General features: G+C 42.8%; 1 protein-coding gene across 3 annotated transcripts in view; it reads right to left on the minus strand.

The window, feature by feature from the left end:
• LOC137304143 (glutamine--fructose-6-phosphate aminotransferase [isomerizing] 1-like) overlaps window positions 1-22,335 on the minus strand; it is a 79,558-nt gene that overhangs the window by 15,805 nt on the left and 41,418 nt on the right. For all 3 annotated transcript variants that reach the window (XM_067972640.1, XM_067972639.1, XM_067972641.1), the window contains exons 11-14: window positions 20,021-20,116; window positions 14,183-14,280; window positions 6,969-7,089; window positions 668-825 (exon numbers count right to left, since the gene is read on the minus strand). In XM_067972640.1, the coding sequence (XP_067828741.1) occupies window positions 668-825; window positions 6,969-7,089; window positions 14,183-14,280; window positions 20,021-20,116 (473 nt within the window). The remainder of the gene's footprint in view (window positions 1-667; window positions 826-6,968; window positions 7,090-14,182; window positions 14,281-20,020; window positions 20,117-22,335) is intronic.

Consider the following 22,335-nt stretch of genomic DNA (forward strand, 5'->3'; position numbering starts at 1 on the left):
AGGGTGCAAAGGAGATTTACTAGAATGGTACCAGGGATGAGGGACTTCGGTTATGTGGAGAGACTGGAGAAGCTGGGAGTGTTCTCCTTAGAGCAAAGAGGTTAAAGAAGAAATTTAATAGAGGTGTTCAAAATTATAAAGGATTTTGATAGAGTAGATAGGCAAGCACTGTTTCTACTGGCAGGAGAGTCAGTAACCAGAAGACACAGATTTAAGATAGTAGGCAAAAGAACCAGAGGGGAGATGAGGAATTGTTTTTTTTTACACAGCAAGTTACTATGATCTGGAATACACACCCAAAAGGGTGGTGGAAGCAGATTCAATATTAGCTTTCAAAAGGAAATTGGATATTGGATTTGGAAAAGGAAAAATTTGCAGGGCTATGAGGAAATAGCAAGGGAGTGGGACTAATTGGATAGCTCTTTCACAGGCACGATGGGCCAAATGGCCTTCTTCTGTGCTGTAAGATTCTATTCCGTGATCTGCACAAAATAATTGGATCCAGAGCATACGTACAGTGCACAAACCCAATATTTCTTCTCTGTCACTAGGTCATTGAGTCAGAAGAGTTCCCAACTGACCTGTGATTCTACCTGACGGCAGACAAGAGTTTGGTTTTAATACATCACTCGGCATCCGGGCACCTCATAGCCATTCAGCCTCATACCTTCGTACTTGCTACGCCAATTTCTGGTCCGGCATTGATGTGAACGCCGCAGTCAGTCTCTCGAGAGATTGAGCTGCCCACCGTGTTGGTGATGCCGAGAGTCAGGGCTCTTCTCCCTTTACAGTACCTCAAGGCCATTAAAGTATCAGCAGTTTCACCTGGAGAACAATGAAGAGCAGGTTACCCACAGCTGGCCAGTTGCCGGGCTTATAGATCAAGATCATTGCTGTTGTATCTCACTTGCTTCCAGAGTGCATTCCATAAAGTGACCTTGCAATAAATTTAGCAACAGTTCAGGACATAAAACAAGTAGCAAATTAATACAGCAATTCACATTCCTCTCACCTATCTAGGTTGGTCAGATAAATATTGAGCACCTAATGCTATACTGTCAACTCCTGATAATTCATTTTTGTGCAAAGTAACTTGAATGATGTAATAATTTAAATGAAGCAATGTAAATAACACAGCATAGTGGGAATTTAGTGCTAAAATTCCCACACTCTCGCTGAAGGTTGTGAGTTCAAGTCCCACTCCAGAGACTTGAGCACAAAATCTAGGCTGACATTCCAGTGCAGTAGTGAGGGAGTGCTGCATTGTCAGAGGTGCTGTCTTTCAGATGAGATGTTAAACCAAGGCCCCGTCTGCCCTCTCAGGTTGACACAAAAGGTCCCATGGCACTATTTCGAAGAAGAGCAGGGGAGTTCTCCCCCGGTGTCCTGGCCAATATTTATCCTTCAACCAACATCACCAAAACAGATTATCTGGTCATTATCACATTGCTATTTGTGGGACTTTGCTGTGAGCAATTTGGTTGCCGCATTTCCTACATTACAATAGTGACTACACTTCAAAAGTACTTAATTGGCTGTAAAGCCCTTTGGGGCCTCCTGAGGTCGTGAAAGGCGCTATATAAATGTAAGCCTTTCTCTCTTTAAAAAAAAAACTGGAACATCAGATAAACTAAATTAAGCAACTTTGAAATAAGAGTAGACTATATCTTGCAAATGTTCAAAACATCTAGAATCAGGATCTAATAGTCTAATAAAAACAAAGTATACCAAGATATGGCATGCAAATTATTTGATCAATATTCTGTGCAGGCAAATATGAAAATGCAAACAAGATTTCCAATTTCTTTTAATTTATTTTTAAGGACAGATACATTTATTTGGCCCCAAGGGTGTTTAACATGGACTAATTTATAAAAACTTAAATTATTGTGGTTCACAAAATTTAAAACATAAACCCTTCTTATCCACAGAAAGAAATCTTCGCTAAGTCCAGTAATCTAAAGATATAGTAGGTCATTGAAGACACCAATGCAACCTCCTGCTTCGAAATGTCTGGGTTTGGACATTACGCAAGGGGAAGACTGGAATCCACTGTTGATGGTTCTCATGATTAGGCTCAGATGTCATGTTATACCATTGAGTTTTGTCCAGTAAAATTTAATACACTGTATGTGTCACTTTGTTATTTTAAAGGAGACAGATGGTGGGAGTCAGTTACAAAGTTTTAATACACTTAAGGGTTTTAAAGGATGTCAAAATGTGAGAAAGAAGCTGGAATGCTTCACAGCTTCCTCTGAGCCTCGGCCGGGAGTATACATCCATTGATTTAAAGGGAGAGTGAGAAAGGGGACTATCAACAACAACAACTTGCATTTATATGGCGCCTTTAACGTAGTAAAATGCTCCAAGACGCATCACAGGAGCGATTATCAGACAAAAATTGACACTGAGCCACATAAGCAGATATTGGGACAGGTGACCAAAAGCTTGGTCCTAGAGGTAGGTTTTAAGGAGGAGAAGTGGAGGTTCAGGGAGAGAATTCTAGAGCTTAGGACCTAGGCCATCAGTGGTGGGGCAAAGGAAATCGAGGACGCACGAGAGGTCAGAATTAGAGGGTCGCAGAGAAATTGGAGGGTTGTAGGGCTGGCAGAGGTTACAGGGTTGGGGGAGGGGGGGTGGGGGGGGAGGTGAGGCCATGGAGGGAAATGAACACAAGGATGAGAATTTTAAATTTGAGGTGTTGCTGGACTGGGAGCCAATGTAGGTCAGTGAGCACACTTTTCTCCTCCAGTTTCTCCTGGCTGTTCTCCCCTTGTCTCTCTCTTGACATGTGCGGGCATACCGTTCCACGAGTGGCAGCTGTATGCAAGTGGCTATTTTTCACGTCCGTCCCTGGGTAATGAATATGGGTGGGCTAATCCACCTTGAGGCCATCAACAGCCGAGTCTAGTGCTGTCCTTATATAAAGTCCAACACACATATGTCCAAGAAAGAGCTGCTGGATAGAGATACCAGCGGAGTTTCTGGCCATTGTGACTTACTTCAGGAGTATGAAACATCGCTGCACATTACATGAAAATTAAGTTACCCTTGATCATTACCCGGTGACCCCTGGTGGAAGCTCTTTTTTTCTCCTAGAAAAAGTCTCAGCAGAAAACTTGTCACGTGTCTTATCGCACAAAATACAACTCGAGCATCATGTTCACTGGCATAGTCACATAAATCTTGGGACATTTTTCTACGTTAATGCTGCTATATAAAGGCTTCTTGCTGTTATAATATACCTTTGGGTATGATGATAAAACCTTCATAGCAATTCCCTTTAATTCTACTCATTAAACAGTTATTTTAGTTTTCACTTCTTTAAAAGGTCCATTGTGTATCCATTATCTCCATTTGTTAAGACCTGCCAAATTTCACTCATTTGGACTGATATTCATTTTAGCTTGTTTCTCAAACTCCAAATGCACTGTCGTCCATGCTTTCCCTCATTTCCTCTCCCCACATCCTCGTTACATTGAAACCATAACTCATTGCACCATCTCCTGCTCTATCATCTTCCTAGGGCCTCAAATGTGTTGAACTCCCTCAGTCTTCCCATTATCCTATAATCTACAGTCTCTTACAGCTGAAGTCTGCACTAGAAGCTATGGTCCTACACCCCAGGTTTGTCAAAAAAAAATGTTTTTCCCACTTTTTATCTTTCTCCCCCAACCACATCATGGAGTCTCCTCTCCAGGGTCTTCTGAGTTTGGCCTTCTGTTCACTCTCCCTCTGCTCCACCATTGGTGGGAGAGCTTTCAGTTGTCTCAGTCCTAACTCTGGAACTACCTCCCTAAACCCCTCCGCCTCTCTCCCTGTCTCTCTGCCTTTGAAAGCCTCCTTAAAAAATATTTAAAAGAAAGATTGCTTTTATAGCGCCTTTCACGACCTCTGGATGCCCCAAAGTGCTTGCAGCCAATGAAATGCTTTTGAAGTGTAGTCACCGTTGTAATGTAGGAAATGTGCCTGCCAATTTGGGCACAGTAAGGTCCCACAAACAGCAATGAGATAATGATCCATTATTCTATTTTAATCACGTTGATTGAGGGATAAATATTGGCCAAGACACCGAGAAGAATCCCCCTGCTGTTCTTCGAAATAGTGCCGTGAGATCTTTTACGTCCACCTGAGGGGGCAGACGGGGCCTCGGTTTAATGTCTCCGACAGTACTGCACGGAAGTACCAGCCTAGATTTTGTGCTCAAGTCCCCGGAGTGGGACTCGAACCCACAACCTTCTGACTTAGAGGTGCGAGTGCTACCAACTGAGCCACGGCTGACATCTAAAGCCCATCTCTTCGACCCAAGTTTCTCAGTCATCACCTTGGAACTCTCCCACTGCAGCTCGCGTCTGTTCCTTTCTTACTCTGTGAATAGCCTTGGGATGATCTTCTACAATAAAAGAAGCTATATGAATGTTGTTTTTTGATATGGTTAAGGGCACAGCCTGAGGTGTCTGTATGAGCTACCAGCGGCCCAGGCTTTCCTTGGGGGGGGTGGGGGGGGGGGTGGTGAGGGGAAGGCGAGTTCCCATTTACAGTGCACCAGCCACAGACCAACATAAGTCAAACCAGCAGCAGATTTAAAGGCTGTACCTTTACACTACAGCTGAAGCTTAACAGCCGATCTGATAGATGGCAATGGGTCGGTAAGTCCAATGTACCGGAGTGAAGAGTGAATTATTCACTGAATTGCATGTATGCAAATAGCAGGTCAAAATGCAAAATAAAATGCCAACAAGGGACAATGTGTAAATCAGATACAATATTAAAAAAGTATTAATGCATTAAACAGGTCAAAAAGTTAACTATTTGCTCAGATGCCAGGTCAAGGAGCTCCTTTAACAATTTACTACTGCTCATCTCCTTTTGGTTCAAATAGTTAACCAAACCATATTTACTTCAAAAACAGAAGTTGTATATGTGAGGCTTAAAATGACCACAAGTTGAAATGTTCATTCAGCAGGCTGACTGTCAGTTAACCTTGTTAACGGTTGGGTTAAGTTGCTGCAGCCCACAGGCATGATAAAATAAGCCAGAATTTTGCCTTTATGCTACAGCCGTAACCTTTAATGTACAAGAATGCTCTCAGCATTGTAATAGCACAGCAGCTAGTTCTCAAACATTTCGCATCAAAAGATCAAAAGTAATTGGTATTTGTATCCAAGTCAGGGACTGGCAGTTTATAGAAAGTAAACTTGTCCCATAACGCATAAGACCTGCAAGTGCTAGTCTGTTACACTGACCACATACGGGTGATTTATTTGTAAACCACCAATATTTTATCTACACACACACACACACACACACACACACACACACACACACACACACACACACAGATTCACTTAGATGATACCAGGGGTGAGAGGCTTTAGTTGTGGGAAAAGACAAGAGAAACTAAACTCCTTTTCATTAAAACTGATCAGGTTAAGAGGAGATCTGACAAAAGTGTCAAAATTATAAAAAGTTTTGATAAAGGTGAATAGGGGAAAAACTACGTCCACCAAAAGTGATCAGTTTTTTTTCCCGCAGAAGATCGTTAGGAATTAAAAATGTCCCACTGGAAACAATGGTTGATGTTGAATCTATAAATGGCTTTTAAAAGGAAGTGTATCATTATCTGAAAAATAAAAAAAATAAAAAGTGTGGCAAAAAGAGCAGGGGAATGGGTCTAAGTGGATAGCTCTTTCAGAGAGTTGGCACATGCATGAGGGGCTGAACGGCCTCCTTCTGTGCTGTAACACTATGATTCTAAATGTTAATTAAGTTACCTACATTTGTGGTACACAAAAGCACAAATGTAGGTAACTTAATTAACATATTTAGAGTTAATTTCTCATTGATAATTGGCCTGAAACACCAGCACAGATTTAATGAGAAGCCACAGAGTAATAGCTCAAAAATGAGCAGAAACGTCAACTACTTTTAACATTTCGACCCTTTCTCTCCAAAGGCATTAACTCCTTGCTGGGGGCCTCCTCCCAAGTGACTATGATTACCGTGAGAAGATTGACATGGAACGTCAGCAGACTATTTGACCGGAGAAATGGAGGCAACAAAGCTGAGGCAGATCGTGTCCTCGCCTGGCGTCCACTTGCCCACTTCCTGCAAGGGTTCCTGGGGAGCGATCAGGAACACTGGTCCACTTTACCACCACCTCCGCCCACCCCAACTCCACTCTAACCCAAGGATGCGGAGAACAATCGTGGGGTCACTACTGTCACCCCATCAGAAAGCAGCTAACTCAGCACAGAGTAGAGGGTATGACCCCCTTTGAGCCTAGGCACTCTCTCTGGCCATCTACACAGCCACAGGCAGTGGCCAGGTATCGGACTGCATATCACCATCTCGACTCCTGACGTCAGGCCAGCGAAATGCAAAAATATACAAATAGGCCCTCAACACAATACTCCATAAAAACAAGCTACTGAAATACGGTAGTTCAGTCGTTATATTCCCGGAGCACTAATCCAGAGGCCTGGACTACAATCCTGAGAGGCGAGTTCAAATCCCACCATGGCAGTTTGAGAATTTGATTTCAGTTTTTAAAAAATCTGGAAATAGAAAAACTGATGTCAGCAAAAGTGACCATGAAGCTGTCGTAAAAACCCACTGGTCCTTTTTAGGGGAGGGAACCAGACGTCCTTACCTAGTCTGGCCTATATGTGACTCCAATCCCATACCAACGTGGTTGACTCTTAACTGCCCCTTTAAGTGACCTAGCAAGTCACTCAGTTGTACCAAACCGTTTGAAAGAATGGACTGCAGTGCTTCAAGAAGGCGGCTCACCAGCACCTTCTCAGGGCAACAAATGCCAGCTTTGCCAGCGATGCCCACATCCCGAGAATAAATAAAAGAAAAGGTTCAGGGGCAGCCAAACACAGGATAATCTTCACCAAGGTGCATTAGTAACTATGAAAATTATTTCACATCTGGAAATTTGCTTTACACATGCTGCGCAGTACCTGATTGGCTGAGGAAAAAGCACACGTCATCCCGGAAGACTGGCGTCCCGCGATCCAAGAAATCGCTAGAAAGTTCCACCATGACTGGCAGCTCCGTCAGCTCCTCCAGGATTTGGCGCGTCTGAGAGAGGAACCAAGACACAGGTGGAAATTAGGTCAAATCCGTCAGGACCAGAGTCGGACACTAAACTACGAAGACAAATTTTGTATTTTTATCTCAATTTTCTCCACCTCACCACACCCCCCTACTCCCCCCCAACCCTCCTGAACGCACTCACTCTTGCTTTGGGTATAGTTCCCAGAGGGTCGACCGTACTCTAGCATCTCAACCAAGGGGCTATTCTTCACTTGAACTTAAGACAGATTTCATCGCGTGTCCTCTTTAATGCAACAGTCTTCCTACAAAATTCCACATGCTTTTCTTATAGTTAACATAACAATATTATTTCAAAACTGCAGTCGCAAGCCTTAACTCTTCTGATCTCAGTGAAAGGCTGTAGAATGCCAGTGTTTCGTTAATACTAATACCGGGGTCTTATTAAGGGCTTTACGATGATTTTTTATGCACACGTGCAAGTTAAATTTTAACATTCAATGGACAGAATGAAGGGAAAATAAAGCATCGAATTAAACGGACTTGGATTGGACAGAAAGGGACACTCTGGTGTTGATTAAGGAACTAAGCAATTTCTGAAAAGTTGTTTTTGCCGCAGTTTTAACGGGAATTTGTTTATCTCAGATTTGCGTATTTGGGTGAACTATTGGACCACGTGGGTCATCACAGCCAAGCCTGCTCTCATCTGACACCCATACAAGCACGCCTTCAGCAGGGGTCTCTGGACAGCAATCAGGAGCAGGAACCTTGCCCGATTTTCCTGCTCCCACCCAAACTGAGAGGAGGCAACTCCTACAACTTGAGGAGAGGTTGAGTAGATTGGGACTCTACTCATTGGAGTTCAGAAGAATGAGAGGCGATCTTATTGAAACATATAAGATTGTGAAGGGGCTTGATCGGGTGGATGCGGTAAGGATGTTCCCAAGGATGGGTGAAACTAGAACTAGGGGGCATAATCTTTGAATAAGGGGCTGCTCTTTCAAAACTGAGATGAGGAGAAACTTCTTCACTCAGAGGGTAGTAGGTCTGTGGAATTTGCTGCCCCAGGAAGCTGTGGAAGCTACATCATTAAATAAATTTAAAACGGAAATCGACAGTTTCCTAGAAGTAAAGGGAATTAGGGGTTACAGGGAGCGGGCAGGAAATTGGACATGAATTTAGATTTGAGGTTAGGATCAGATCAGCCATGATCTTATTGAATGGCGGAGCAGGCTCGAGGGGCCGATTGGCCTACTCCTGCTCCTATTTCTTATGTTCTTATAACTCAGCGTGGATTGGAGACTGAACCTGGGACCTTCATAATCAGTATGTCAAGCTCCAGTCCAGACACCCGAGCACATAATCCAGGCTGGTACTCCAGTGCAGTATTGAGGGAGTGCTGCACTATTGGAGGTGCCGCCTTTTGGATGAGACGTTAAACCAAGGCACAGACTGCCCTCTCAGATGGACATAAAAGATCCCATGGCACTATTTCGAAGAAGAGCAGGGGAGTTCTCCCCAGTGTCCTGGCGAACATTTATCCTTCAACCAACATCACTAAAACAAATTATTTAGACATTCTCATATTGCTGTTTGTGGACCATTATGCAAATTGGCTGCCACATTTCCTACATTACAATAGTGACTACACTTCAAAAATACTTCATTGGCTCTGAAGCACTTTTGGACGTCCTGAGGTCATGAAAGGCGCTATATAAATAAAAGTTCCTTTGTTTCTTTTTATGTGTCACGTTTCAGGATTTTTAATTGCTTGGCCACGGAAAGAAGTTTTGTGTCATTTATATTAAAATGTTGCTATTAAGTTGGGCAGGGATTAAATCCACAGAACAGACATGGCTCGGCATATGGATTGGCTCAAGATAAGCCAATCTCGATGGAGTTCCAAACTGCACTTCAATTGGAGTCAATAGATGTTGTATGGAAACCTTCTAACATCCACATCCATTAGGTGTTGGGATGCCTCATTCATTTAGGTAGATGAAGTAGGGAGGCAGGAGGCTCATGTGGAGCATAAACACCGGCATGTACCTGTAGGGCCGAATGGCCTGATTCTGTGCTGTACATTCTATGCAATTTGAGCTCAGGAGCTAGTTTCTAAGACGGTGGTGGTCGGTTAATTGGCAGCTCAGCTGGCCAATCCCCAGACAAGGATGGAAGAGAGGCGGTCTGAAGTCAAGCCTTCAGTTGGTGAACAAGAGGGAGAAGGAGGTTATGCAGGATCTGCTTTTGGTGACACCAAAGCTGAGCGGATATAAATTGCGAGTCTGCACTAGATAAGACAAAAAGGGATGACCACCCCTTTTTGCCTCGCACCATCATCCCTTTTGTCATCTAATCACTCCTGCCCTCCACTCTATCAGACCTTCCCTTTTGTTCTTTCCTCCCCCCTTTTTCCTGGCTGTGTACCTACTTAAAAACCATTAATCTCTAACATCTTCCAGTTCTGATGAAAGGTCATCGACTCGAAATGTTAACCCTGTTTCTCTCTCCACGGATGCTGCCTGACCTGCTGAGCGTTTTCCAGCATTTTCTGTTTTTATTTCACAATTTGCAAGAGTCTGGTTCAGCAACTCGCTGCTTTGGCCAGCTGAGCCATCGGGGATTAGACCCACTAGTGCTTTCCTCTCTTCCTGTGGGAAACTACGGCACTGTGTGTTACAGCCCTCCCGAGAGTGATCTAGCCTGCCTGAGAGTAAACTAGATTGTAAGAGCTTCTACAAGTACGTAAAAAGGAAGAGATTAGCAAAAGTAAACGTAGGTCCCTTAGAGGCAGAGATAGGAGAAATTATAATGGGGAATAAGGAAATGGCAGAGACGTTAAACAAATATTTTATATCTGTCTTCACAGTAGAAGACACAAAAAACATACCGGAAATAGTGGGGAACCAAGGGTCTAATGAGAGCGAGGAATTTAAAGTAATTAAGATTAGTAAATAAAAAGTTTTAGAAACATTAATAGGATTAAATGCCGACAATTCTCCTGGGCCTGATGGCCTACATCCTAGAGTTTTAAAAGAGGTGGTTGCAGAGATCGTGGATGTTTTGATCTTCCAGAATTCCCTAGATTTTAGATGGTCCCTGTGGATTGGAAGGTAGCAAATGTAACCCCACTATTCAAGAAAGGAGGGAAGAGAGAAAACAGGGAACTACAGGCCAGTTAGCCTGACATCAGTAGTAGGGAAAACGCTAGAATCTATTATTAAGGAAATAGTAACAGGGCACTTAGAAAATCATAATATGATTAGGCAGAATCAACATGGTTTTATGAAAGGGAAATCGTGTTTGGGAAATCGTGTTTGACAAATCGATTAGAGTTTTTTGAGGGTGTAATTAGCAGGGTAGATAAGGGGGAACCAGTGGATGTAGTATATTTGGATTTTCAAAAGGCATTCGATAAGGTGCAACATGTTGTTACACAAGATTAGGGCTCATGGGATTGGGGGTAATATATTAGTATGGATTGGGAATTGGTTAACGGACAGAAAATAGAGAGTAGGAATAAACGGGTCATTTTTGAGTTGGCAGCTTGTAACTAGTGGGGTGCCACAGGGATCAGTGCTTGGGCCTCAGCTATTTACATTCTATATTAATGACTTAGATGAAGGGATCGAGTATAATGTATCTAAGTTTGAGGATACAAAGCTCGATGGGAAAGTAAACTGTGAGGAGGACACAAAGAGTCTGCAAAGGGATACAGACAGGTTACGTGAGTGGGCAAGAAGGTGGCAGATGGAGTATAATGTGGGGAAATGTGAGGTTATTCACTTTGGTAAGAAAAACAAAAATGCAGAATATTTTTTAAATGGTCTGCAACTATTGAATGTTGGTGTTCAGAGGGATTTCAGTGTCCTTGTACACAAAACACAGAAAGTTAACATGCAGGTACAGCAAGCAATGAGAAAGGCAAATGGTATGTTGGCCTTTATTGCAAGGGGGTTGGAGTACAAGAGCTTGCTGCAATGATATCGGGCTCTGGTGAGACCACACCCGGAGCACTGTGTGCAGTTCTGGTCTCCTTACCTAAGGAAGGATATACTTGCCTTAGAGGCGGTACAACAAAGGTTCACTAGATTGATTCCTGGAATGAGAGGGTTGTCCTATGAGGAAAGATTGAGTAGAATGGGCCTATAATCTCTGGAGTTTAGAAGAATGAGAGGTGATCTCATTGAAACATATAAGATTCTAAGAGGGCTTGACAGGGTAGATGCTGAGAGGATGTTTCCCCTGGCCGGAGAGTCTAGAACTAGGGGGCATAGTCTGAGGATAAGGGGCCGGCAATTTAGGACTGAGACGAGGAGGAATTTCTTCACCCAGAGGGTCGTGAATATTTGGAATTCTCTACCCCAGAGGGCTGCAGATGTTCAGTCGTTGAGTATATTCAAGGCTGAGATCGATAGATTTTTGGACTCCAGGGGAATCAAGAGATATGGGGATCAGGCGAGAAAGTGGAATTGAGGTCGAAGATCAGCCATGATCTTAATGAATAGCGGAGCAGGCTCGAGGGGCCGTATGACCTACTCCTGCTCCTATTCCTTAGGTTTCTTATGATCCTTGAGAAAGGCACGAGTTGGGACGGTGATCCTCAGCAAAACGTCAGTGAAAACCCGGATATGACCACTCACTGAGTGATTTCACATGTTCCAAGAAAGCATCCAAATACAGACATGAGTTGCAATAGATTGCGTTACAGGACTAAAAAAAAAAGCCCCAACTTCAACTAATGCTGCCAGACGACCCACGACGTAAACAAGCAGAGGTTTAATCAATCAGCCTAACTACTCAAAACTCAAGCTGGCAAAGTACAGAAACAAGATTATCCTGCAGCAAACTAACAATTATTTCTGCTCTGTTCCGTTTTGTGACAGTGAATCAGTTTGTTTTTTGGGGGGTGGGGAAGCAGGCACTTTGTGGAGCTTGACTGCATCATGATTTACATATGAATTCAATTTCTGGGGAGATAATTGTCTCATTATAATTGAGCAGGATTAATGAGGCATGCGGGCCATCAATGTGCGGTACTGTTTAGCGTGAAACAGCTCCCCACCCAGCTCTTTTCAAACAGGAGACAATTTGTCGCTATTAGACAACAGACGATGCCAGCTGTGTGAGGTACACTCCAGATACAGAACCGTGATAAATTAACCATTAACATGTGAACACATCCACATACATTTAGAACTGCACAAGGACCCTATGAATGCTGAACAGCCTTTAAAATAAACACTGGTTTTCCGCAACGCAGCAAATTACTGGCTGCAAATATTGGACATTGATTGGACAGAATGAAGAAAATACATAGTGCAACACAAAAATGTAGTCACTTAAATAAACTGGACTGTCATTTTGTTTTTCTCCCATCTCCCCAATCCCCCTCCCCCAGGCAGGGTTGCCAACTCTCCAGGATTGCCCTGGAGTCTCCAGGAATTCCCTGGAGTCTCCAGGAATTGAAGTTTAACCTCCAGGACATTGCTGCGAGCAAACCCGGGAGGCAAATCATAGCGACGTTTAAAAAAAATTGTGCGCTTTTTAACATTTTCTTTGAACACTTTCGCTTATTGGTTAGAAAGAGTTGGCGATGAGAAAAAAAAGGCTGTTTGACTGAAGTTGAGAATCATCCAATTGGGTAATGCAGAGTCCGTTCGCTTCTCAATTGGCCGTGGGAAGGCCAATCGCGAGGATGGACGTGTTGGTAGACCAATGGTGGAGGCGGGGCAGGTCATGTGATGAAACCGCCAGGAATACGTCCAACCAGAGTAGGCCATCCTACCCCAGGGGCAGGCCATTAATACCTAGGTCTCTTGTAACATTACTCTGTAATTGGCCGGAGGAGCTGCGTGATGGTCAAAAACAGACTCACGTTCCAATTTAGCTGGGCGTGCTCCGACAGCCCCCGACAGGGTGAGATCCCCAGCTCGTCGTGTATGGGGCTCGGGCTCGACTCACCAATCTTCGGATGAACAGCACGCTGTGTGGAGCTGCAGCTTTATAAAGAAAACTTTGTTTGGCCCGGAGAGCTCGTTGATGCCCTCAAAACAAGTGAAATATTTTCTTACTGCTAAGAATCATTTTAATGCAACGAGAGGATAGATTAACAAGGGTGCGCACACACAGACACACAGACACAGTGGTTTAAGTTACTCTGGAGTTCATTTTTCCCAAATGTGCTTAAATTTAAGAGTGCCGATGCCAGGTCGGTTGGGAAATTTACAAATAGGGAATTATTCGGTCAACCTCATCATGAGAGGCTCCCCTTTTCAGAGAAAACTGAGTAATTTTCAATTGTGTGGATGTGGTTTGTGGTGGAAGTTTGTTTAATATTTAAACCAGATTTAGGACATGTACGTAATGGGTGTTTGCTTTTGGAGTTATAAAAATTGTGTGCGTGCGTGTTTGTTTAGATACATATATCTAGGTGTGTGTCTATATAAAATGAGAGAGAGAGAGAGCGAGAGGGAGACACACAACAAATTTCACTAACTACTGCACAGAACTATATTGCAACATGAAGAGGAGAAAATTGGCACCCTAACTAAATTGTTGAGAATTACAAAGGGCAGTGCAGTGGTTATGTTACTGGACTAGTAATCCAGAGAATGAGATCCCAAATCCCACCAGGGCAGTTGGAGAATTTGAATTTAGTTTAAAAAAAACGTGAAGTAAAATTGACCATAAAACTGTCGAATTGTCGGGAAAAAACCCCAATTGGTTCACTAATGTCCTTTAGGGAAGCAAACCTGCCTTCCTTGCCCAGTCTGGCCTATATGTGACTCCAGTCCCATAGCAAAGTGGCTGACTCTCAACTGCCCTCTGAAGTGGCCGAGCAAGACACTAAGTTGTATCAAACCATTTCAAGTCGGCCCACTGCCATCTTCTCAGGGTGACTAAGGATGGGCAAAAAATGCCGGCCTTGCCAGCGAAGCCCAGAAAATCAATATAAAACAAAAATAACCATGTACATATAGATCAAATAGAAAATAAGTTGGACTGTAAGTAACGTTGAAATTGTCATGAAATCGTCTTAGCAAAACCTCAATTAAGTCTCCTTATGTAACATTTTTGTCCAAGGTATAAGATTTCAAAGACAATAATGAAAACATACCGCCAGTCCAGTATGATAACTTGTTCCACAAGCAATAATTAATAAGCGTCTGCATCTTCTGATTTCCTTAATTGAATCCTTTAATCCTCCAAGGATCACTAAGAGGCAAAAGGCAACAGAGATACAAGTTACAATATTAAGGCTGAAACAAACATACTGGTGGTCAACTTGTGTGGTGTCACTAGAAACCACTCAGATATTTTTCCTCTCTGAATGACTATAAATCTCAAGATCGCACTGTCCCTATGGATCTTCATCAATAAGAGAGTAGTCCGACATCACCATCTCTACGCGTTATCAGCAAGGAAAATACATATTTTTTAAATTGGTCATTGGGATTTTGGAATTAGTTGGTGCATTAAGAAAATGATAGGTCTGGAATTTCCTCCTCCTTCGTGCCCAGACACACCTGTAATCTCAACACAAGCCAATTGTGTGGCTTTAAGAGAGCACGGAAATTTGGACGCAACTACAATTTGCCCAAATCTCCTCGTTCTTTTACCTTCGTCCATCAAACCTTCCATCCGAACGAATCTCCACCCACAAACACTGGCCACGCCCCCAACTCCCTCAGGAATGTCTGCTGGGACTATGGGCTTCAATCCCAGAGGAGAGCATTGATTTACGATCTTCTGACTCAGAGGTGAGTGCTACAAATTGAGCCAAGATGCCACTCTATAAGGATTTGGATTGTATGTGAAATGAGTTCAGGCAGTCTCAAATTGGTCCCTGGTGGACATGGGCCCAGTACAAAAACTGTTAGGAATTGGACACTAAAAAGCTGATCTCATTCAGAGACACCACGGTGTAGCTGAGTCAAGAAGTGGAAAAATGGCGCAATGTTGTGGCAGACTAGGGGCCATAAATATGAGATAGTCACTAACAAATCCAATGGGGAATTCAAGAGAACTTTCTTTACCCAGAGAGTGCTTAGAATATGGAACTCGTAACCACAAGGGGTAGTTGAGGCGACTAGGGTAGATGCATTTAAGGGGAAGCCAGGTAAACACATGAGGGAGAAAGGATTAGAAGGATATGTTGATGGGGTTAGATGAAGAAGGGTGGGAGGAGGCTTGTGTGAAGCATAAACACCGGCATGGACCTGTTGGTCCAAATGGCTTATTTCTGTGCTGTACGTTCTATGTAAAAGTAGAGAGAGAGCTTCAGTCGTCAGCCAGCTGGCTGTACGGTACCTGGACTGGGATTGCTTAATGCGGGCACTGGCAGCCAGAAGTAGGAAAGTGTTCAGATCTAAGCACTAATAATTCTTAACTTGCTGAGCACAAAATTCATCCAAAAAAAAATTCATGAAGAGAAAAAACATTTGAAAAACATACAGGACAGTCTCAGCAATATCACATGACCAATACTTTGTGCTTGGTTTGCAATTGCATTATGTGGTAAAACATAAAGCACTAAACAACAATTGTCACCTAATTTTACAATAAAAATATTGCTATACGACCTGTACAACTAAATGAAAATGAAGTGAGAGTTAAAAAAAGGATAATGAATAATCCAAAATTTTGCGTTGGCTCACAAGTGGAGAGAGAAGTTAGATGAATGAAATTCACTCCTCTCCATGAGCACGCTCCAATTATAATATTTGTAGAGCTAGTTAAATTATTTAGGTTGAATGAGTAGCGTTATAAGGGTTCAGTTTCAAATGCCTTTTACATTGAGTTATGCCATTATGTGAATCTGCACTTTGCCTGCTGCCAGAAGTGACTGGCTTCTCTCCTGAAAATCTTCTGAGTGGGACAGTGTTTAATGAAAAGATTGTCCAGCCCCAAATCCCACTCTGAGGGAAAAAGAGGGAAGAGGGGAGTAAACAAAGCATATAAAATTTTAAAATCTTTGCCTTTTCACGTGCAGGATCTGGGGGGGGGGGGGCGGGGGGAGGGTTGGGAATGTTGCACAGGACTCCATTTTAAGAGTGTAACCTTGTACGTTACTGGTTCTCGACTACAAGATGTTGGTATACACGATAGATAGAACATTGTAGATTAATTACAATATGTATTAGAGACTCCTAGTGACAGGAAACCAATACTGCACAAACTTATCTTTAGGTGGTGTTGTTATTCTTTAAATGGATGATACTTCATAGTCCATGCCAGGGGTAAAAGTCATTAACTGTACCTCAAGCCCCAGAGGTGCTGGTCCCTTTCAGAGACGTTTTCAGGCATGGTCCACAAGACCTCCCCTGCTGTGTCCCATGAAACCACTCCTTCTGTACCTTAAACTACCGAGGTATCTTAGCTTACGATTCGATAAAGAGAACGGCCTGGAATTTCCGCTCAAGTTCTCTCTTTCTCCCACCGTTGCTTTGGCGGGAGACCAGCGGTAGCCCTCCAGAGAAACAGCGGCGATGGCTCTTTACGCCATTTATCTGAGAGTTCCGCCAATCTCCCGCTGAAGTTACGACAGGAGGTCAGAGGACCTCCCTGGTATTTCAGGGCCAGCATGTGTAAGGACCAGTTTGTTTAAGGGGACAGGTGAAGAGTAAATACTCATTGTTGCTACACTGGAACGAGTGCCTCAATAAGGCTACTGCACCACACTAGCCGCTGTTGCTAGTTGTGATTGTACTGGCTGCTCACACTACTGCTGGACGTAGGAAAGGAGAGAACTCCATGGGCAAAACCCCAAATGTCAGTGAAACTGCTAAAGATTGAGAAGAGACAGTAGGATAGCCAGCTTTTCTCACTGCATCAATTTGACCTAGTGGCAGCATGCTCATCTCTCAAATCAGAAGGTTATGAGTTCAAGTCCCACTTCAGGACATTCGCACAAAGTCCCCGTTGACGCTACAGCACAGCACTGAGGAAGTGATGAGTTGCTGGGAGATATCGGAGGAGATGTTAATGGCTGAATAAGATGGGATCCATCCAGCAAAGTTCTACTCCAGAGACTTAAGCACAAAATCTAGGCTGACACTTCAGTGCAATACTGAGGGAGCGCTGCATTGTCGGAGGTGCCATCTTTCGGATGAGATGTTAAACCGAGGCCCTGTCTGCCCTCTCAGGCAGATGTGAAAGATCCCATTATACTACTGTAAGAGCAGGGCAGTTCCCCCCCGGTGTCCTGGCCAATATTTATCCCTCAACCAACATCACTAAAACAGATTATCTGGTCATTATCACACTGCTGTTTGTGGGACCTTGCTGTGCGCAAATTGGCTGCCACGTTTCCTATATTACAACAGTGACTAACTTCAAAAAGTACTTCTTTGGCTGTAAAGCACTTTGGGATGTCCTGTGTTTTTCTTTCTCTTTCTAACTGGGACAAGAGAAGAGCACACCACTTAGTACTATAAATTATGCCTCCCAGTTTGTTCCAGCTCCACTGTGGTTGACAAAAATAATGAACAACCAACTGTAGTGCTAGTTTGGCTGCTAAGGTCAGGTGGCCAGGTCACTCTACCTTGTAAGGTAACTATGTCCCATTAAACCAACTAAACTAACACATTTGGCTGCAACAAGCTTGATTATGATCCTAATGTTGTGATTCTCCCTGCCTTGTATAGAAACAAATCCCACCACACCAAGTTGTGAAACTGAATTTTAAAAAAAATCTGGTAATTTGTGGGCTGGTATCAGACACAATGACCTGGATTGTCATAAAACCCAACTGGTTCACTAATGCCCTTCAAGGAAGGGAGCCTGCCACCCCTACCCGGTCTGGAGTCACAAGTAGACTCTTAATGCCCTCAGGGCAACTAGGGATGGCAATAAAGGCTGCCTTGAAAGCGTCACTTACATTCCGAGAGCAAATTAAAAATAAACAATTGTATTTTTAAAAGAATAGGTCATGCTTTTTGTGTTCTGAAGATGGTCATCAAATGGCACTCATTGTCAGAAGTGGTTCCAGCTCAAACATCTCTTAAAGGGACAGGCATCTATGCAATTCTTTCTCTCTCTCCCCTCTTCACCCCTGCGCACCCCCTCCACCATTCCCTGTAAGCTGCGCACGTCATCATTCCGTCCGTGCATCAAACCAGTGCTCTCTAGCGGAGATGCTACTGAGGTGACGTCAGCTACCAATCACTTTGCAGCAAGGGCGGGAATTAAGGTTAAGTTGGACGGGAGCGTTGTACTGTCTGTTGCGGGTCAGTGGTACAGCTGCTCTGGGACCGGTGTCCACAAATAGATAGTGTAACAATTTATGTATATATATTCATTGGGAAAATAGTGTAATAGTTGGATGGGAGTGTTGGGAAAATAGTGTAATAGTTGGATGGGACCATTGTACTGCAGATGTCGGTGTCTAGTGCAGGTCAGTGGTACAGCTGCTCAGAGACCAGTGTCCACAAATAGTATACAGTCTGATGGATGGATATATATACACACACACACGCACACACACATTATATAATGTGTGTGTATATTCATTGGACAAATAGGGTATATATATATATAAAATGTATATTAAAGAAATAGTGTAACAGTTTATATTTTTCTAGAAGAAATAGTGTAAATGTTTATATATATATATATACATATTCATTCATTGGACAACTAGTGTAAAAGTTTGTTTATATGTATCTATTCATATACATATATTCATACACATTTCCATCCCTTCATGATGTAACTGATTTGAGTTTCCAATCAGAAAACTTCAGCACACGAGGATTCGGTAAAGATTCAGTGAGGAGATACATTCAATTAAATGAAAGCTTTTCACCTCTAGTGCGAATTGTGGAGAACTGTTACTTTAGTTTGAAGACAAACATATTTAAGGCATTGGTAGCAAATAACATTGGAGGGAGTCTACGATTAGCGCAATTAACAGTTTTTGTCACCATCCTATTCAACTTTAGCTTCTGAAGTAAACAACAAATTAAACCAAATTACCTGGCATACTGTAATAATCATTTATCAATTTCCACTTTTCATATTTACAAATTAAGTAATTCTGACACAGATCACGTGTAACTGTTATTAAAGATCCTTCTACAATTTTGCTAAAATGTACTTTCCAATCACAATGGCACATTGTAATCAAAACAATGAAGATGATTTAAATTGTTTTATATAACTGCTATCCAAAAGCCCTCAGTTGCCCCAAGGATTGTCTCTTTTTATCTTTGTCCATTGCCTCCCTCAGTTCAGGTTCTTCATGACCAAACTGCTCCCTGCCTTACATAAAGGCAGCCAAAACTAATGAGAGCTGCAAAATGTACAACTGTAATGCAATAATTTTTTAAACCCTGCTGAGGATTCAATGGGGCAGGGGTGGGGTTTAATTAAACTGTTCCCTATCCCCAAATTCACACTGACTGATTTGACAGCTGTTTTGTATTTCTGACTCAATTTAAAAATTCTGATTGCACACGATTTATTTCTGTTTGAATCAGAGTCATTAAGCTGATTCAACAAAAATCTGATGGGAATGATTCCCATCAGATCATTTTTAATAAAATATAACGAGACTGTCTGCTCAATCCTAGTGCAACTTAAGAAACCCATTTCATAAATTATATAAATTTATCAGCCAATATAACATTGAATTGTTACAATTATCCATTATTTTGTACATTTGATCTGTTTGTTATTTACCGGGAATAATGTTTTCTAAAAAGATGTTCTATTTAAAGTTGTGATTTTTATATCGGAGCACAAATCCAAATTCATTCCGCACATGGCTGAAAAAATTAGAGGGAACATTGGTTCCCAGGAATTTTCACCACTATCCGCACACTTTATAGATTCAAAAACAGACATTTTCCAGTTTTTAAGTCAACGCCATAGAAAATGAAACTAATTGCATTACTTCAAAGAAGTTGAATGTTGAAAATGTGCGTTCACTGAACTTTTAAGTATTCACTCTTACCTGCGTTATTTTCAAAATTGACTCTTCCTCTCATTGTGTTTACCACAGATTCTGGCTGTTCAAAGATTTCTTTCTGCATAAAGGAACTGTAGCTTCCTACAAAAAGGTCAGGCAGAATAATCACATGAAAATGTATTTAATAAAAAAGGTCAGAAGATTTTGTGTAGGAGGACAACAAAGTCTCAAGGCTATGCTTGTAATAATTTATCAAGATCCTATGCCAGGCCCATGGTTACTATTCGCAATTCAGTAGGTACCCCTCACTGTCAAAATTAAGTTAAATGTGTGCGTTTTAAGGCTTGACATTTGAGTCTCATTTTAGGGTGCACTGACAACAAATTTAGTTTCAGTGCAAAGCAGCTACTATAGGCATGGTAGCCTAGTCCCCGCCGTTGGGGGAGGCGAGGGGCCCCCGCCGTTGGGAGAGGCGAGGAGACCCCACAGTTGCTGGTTCTAGTAATGAACACTCAAGAAGCTCGACACCATCCAGGACAAAGCAGCCTGCTTGATTGGCACCCCATCCACCACCCTAAACATTCACTCCTTTCACCACCGGCGCACAGTGGCTGCAGTGTGTACCATCCACAGGATGCACTGCAGCAACTCGCCAAGGCTTCTTCGACAGCACCTCCCAAACACGCGACCTCTACCACCTAGAAGGACAAGAGCAGCAGGTACATGGGAACAACACCACCTGCACGTTCCCCTCCAAGTCACACACCATCCCGACTTGGAAATATATCGCCGTTCCTTCATTGTCGCTGGGTCAAAATCCCTTCCTAACAGCACTGTGGGAGAACCTTCACCACACGGACTGCAGCGGTTCAAGAAGGCGGCTCACCACCACCTTCTCAAGGGCAATTAGGGATGGGCAATAAATGCCGGCCTCACCAGCGACGCCCACATCCTATGAACGAATGAAAAAAACTCAAGAGATCACAATCTCAAATCCCACCATGGCAAGTTATGAATTTATCAATAATTCTGGTCACTTGTGAGCTAGCAACAGAAAAAGTGAATGTAAAAGCTGCTGGATTTATCATCAAATCCCAACTGGTTCACTAATGTCCTTCAGGGAAGCAATCTGCTGCCCCTACTCAATCTGGCCTACATGTGTCTCCAGTCCCAAGCTAACCCTTAATAGGCAACTAGGGATAGGCAATATATGCTGCCTAGCCAATGTCACGCACAGCTCAAGAAAAAATAAAGCAGAGCAAGACTCCCTCCTCCAGGACTCGGGCTGCAGTGTTTGGCCAAATTATGACATTATTATATAACTGTCAGGTCAGATCCAGCCTCCAGACTTTACAGGAATTTTCACCGTTATCATAGAAGTTGCAACATGGAAACAGGCCCTTCGGCCCAACATGTCCATGTCGCCCAGTTTATACCACTAAGCTAGTCCCAATTGCCTGCACTTGGCCCATATCCCTCTATACCCATCTTACCCACGTAACTGTTCAAATGCTTTTTAAAAGACAAAATTGTACCCGCCTCTACTACTGCCTCTGGCAGCTCGTTCCAGACACTCACCACCCTTTGAGTGAAAAAATTGCCCCTCTGGACCCTTTTGTATCTCTCCCCTCTCACCTTAAATCTATGCCCCCTCGTTATAGACTCCCCTACCTTTGGGAAAAGATTTTGACTATCTACCTTATCTATGCCCCTCATTATTTTATAGACTTCTATAAGATCACCCCTTTCTCCAGGGAAAAAAGTCCCAGTCTATCCAACCTCTCCCTATAAGTCAAACCATCAAGTGCCGGTAGCATCCTAGTAAATCTTTTCTGCACTCTTTCTAGTTTAATAATATCCTTTCTATAATAGGGTGACCAGAACTGTACACAGTATTCCAAGTGTGGCCTTACTAATGTCTTGTACAACTTCAACAAGACATCCCAACTCCTGTATTCAATGTTCTGACCAATGAAACCAAGCATGCTGAATGCCTTCTTCACCACCCTATCCACCTGTGACTCCACTTTCAAGGAGTTATGAACCTGTACTCCTAGATCTCTTTGTTCTATAACTCTCTCCAACGCCCTACCATTAACGGAGTAGGTCCTGGCCCGATTCGATCTACCAAAATGCATCACCTCACATTTATCTAAACCGTTATTCCGCACATTTTATATATTCAAGGACAGACACTTCCTAGTTTTTAGTCAATACGTAGGAACAGAAGATTCACAGAATTGCAATCATAATCAGAGAGCCTGAAACTATACTCCAAACTACTCTTCCATTCCCAAGTGCAATGGTCTAAAAATGGTACTGGGGTAAAACCAGTAGATCGATCAAATGTGAACCTATAG

The sequence above is a fragment of the Heptranchias perlo genome, chromosome 36 (assembly GCF_035084215.1).
Source record: "Heptranchias perlo isolate sHepPer1 chromosome 36, sHepPer1.hap1, whole genome shotgun sequence".
Taxonomy (NCBI): domain Eukaryota; kingdom Metazoa; phylum Chordata; class Chondrichthyes; order Hexanchiformes; family Hexanchidae; genus Heptranchias; species Heptranchias perlo.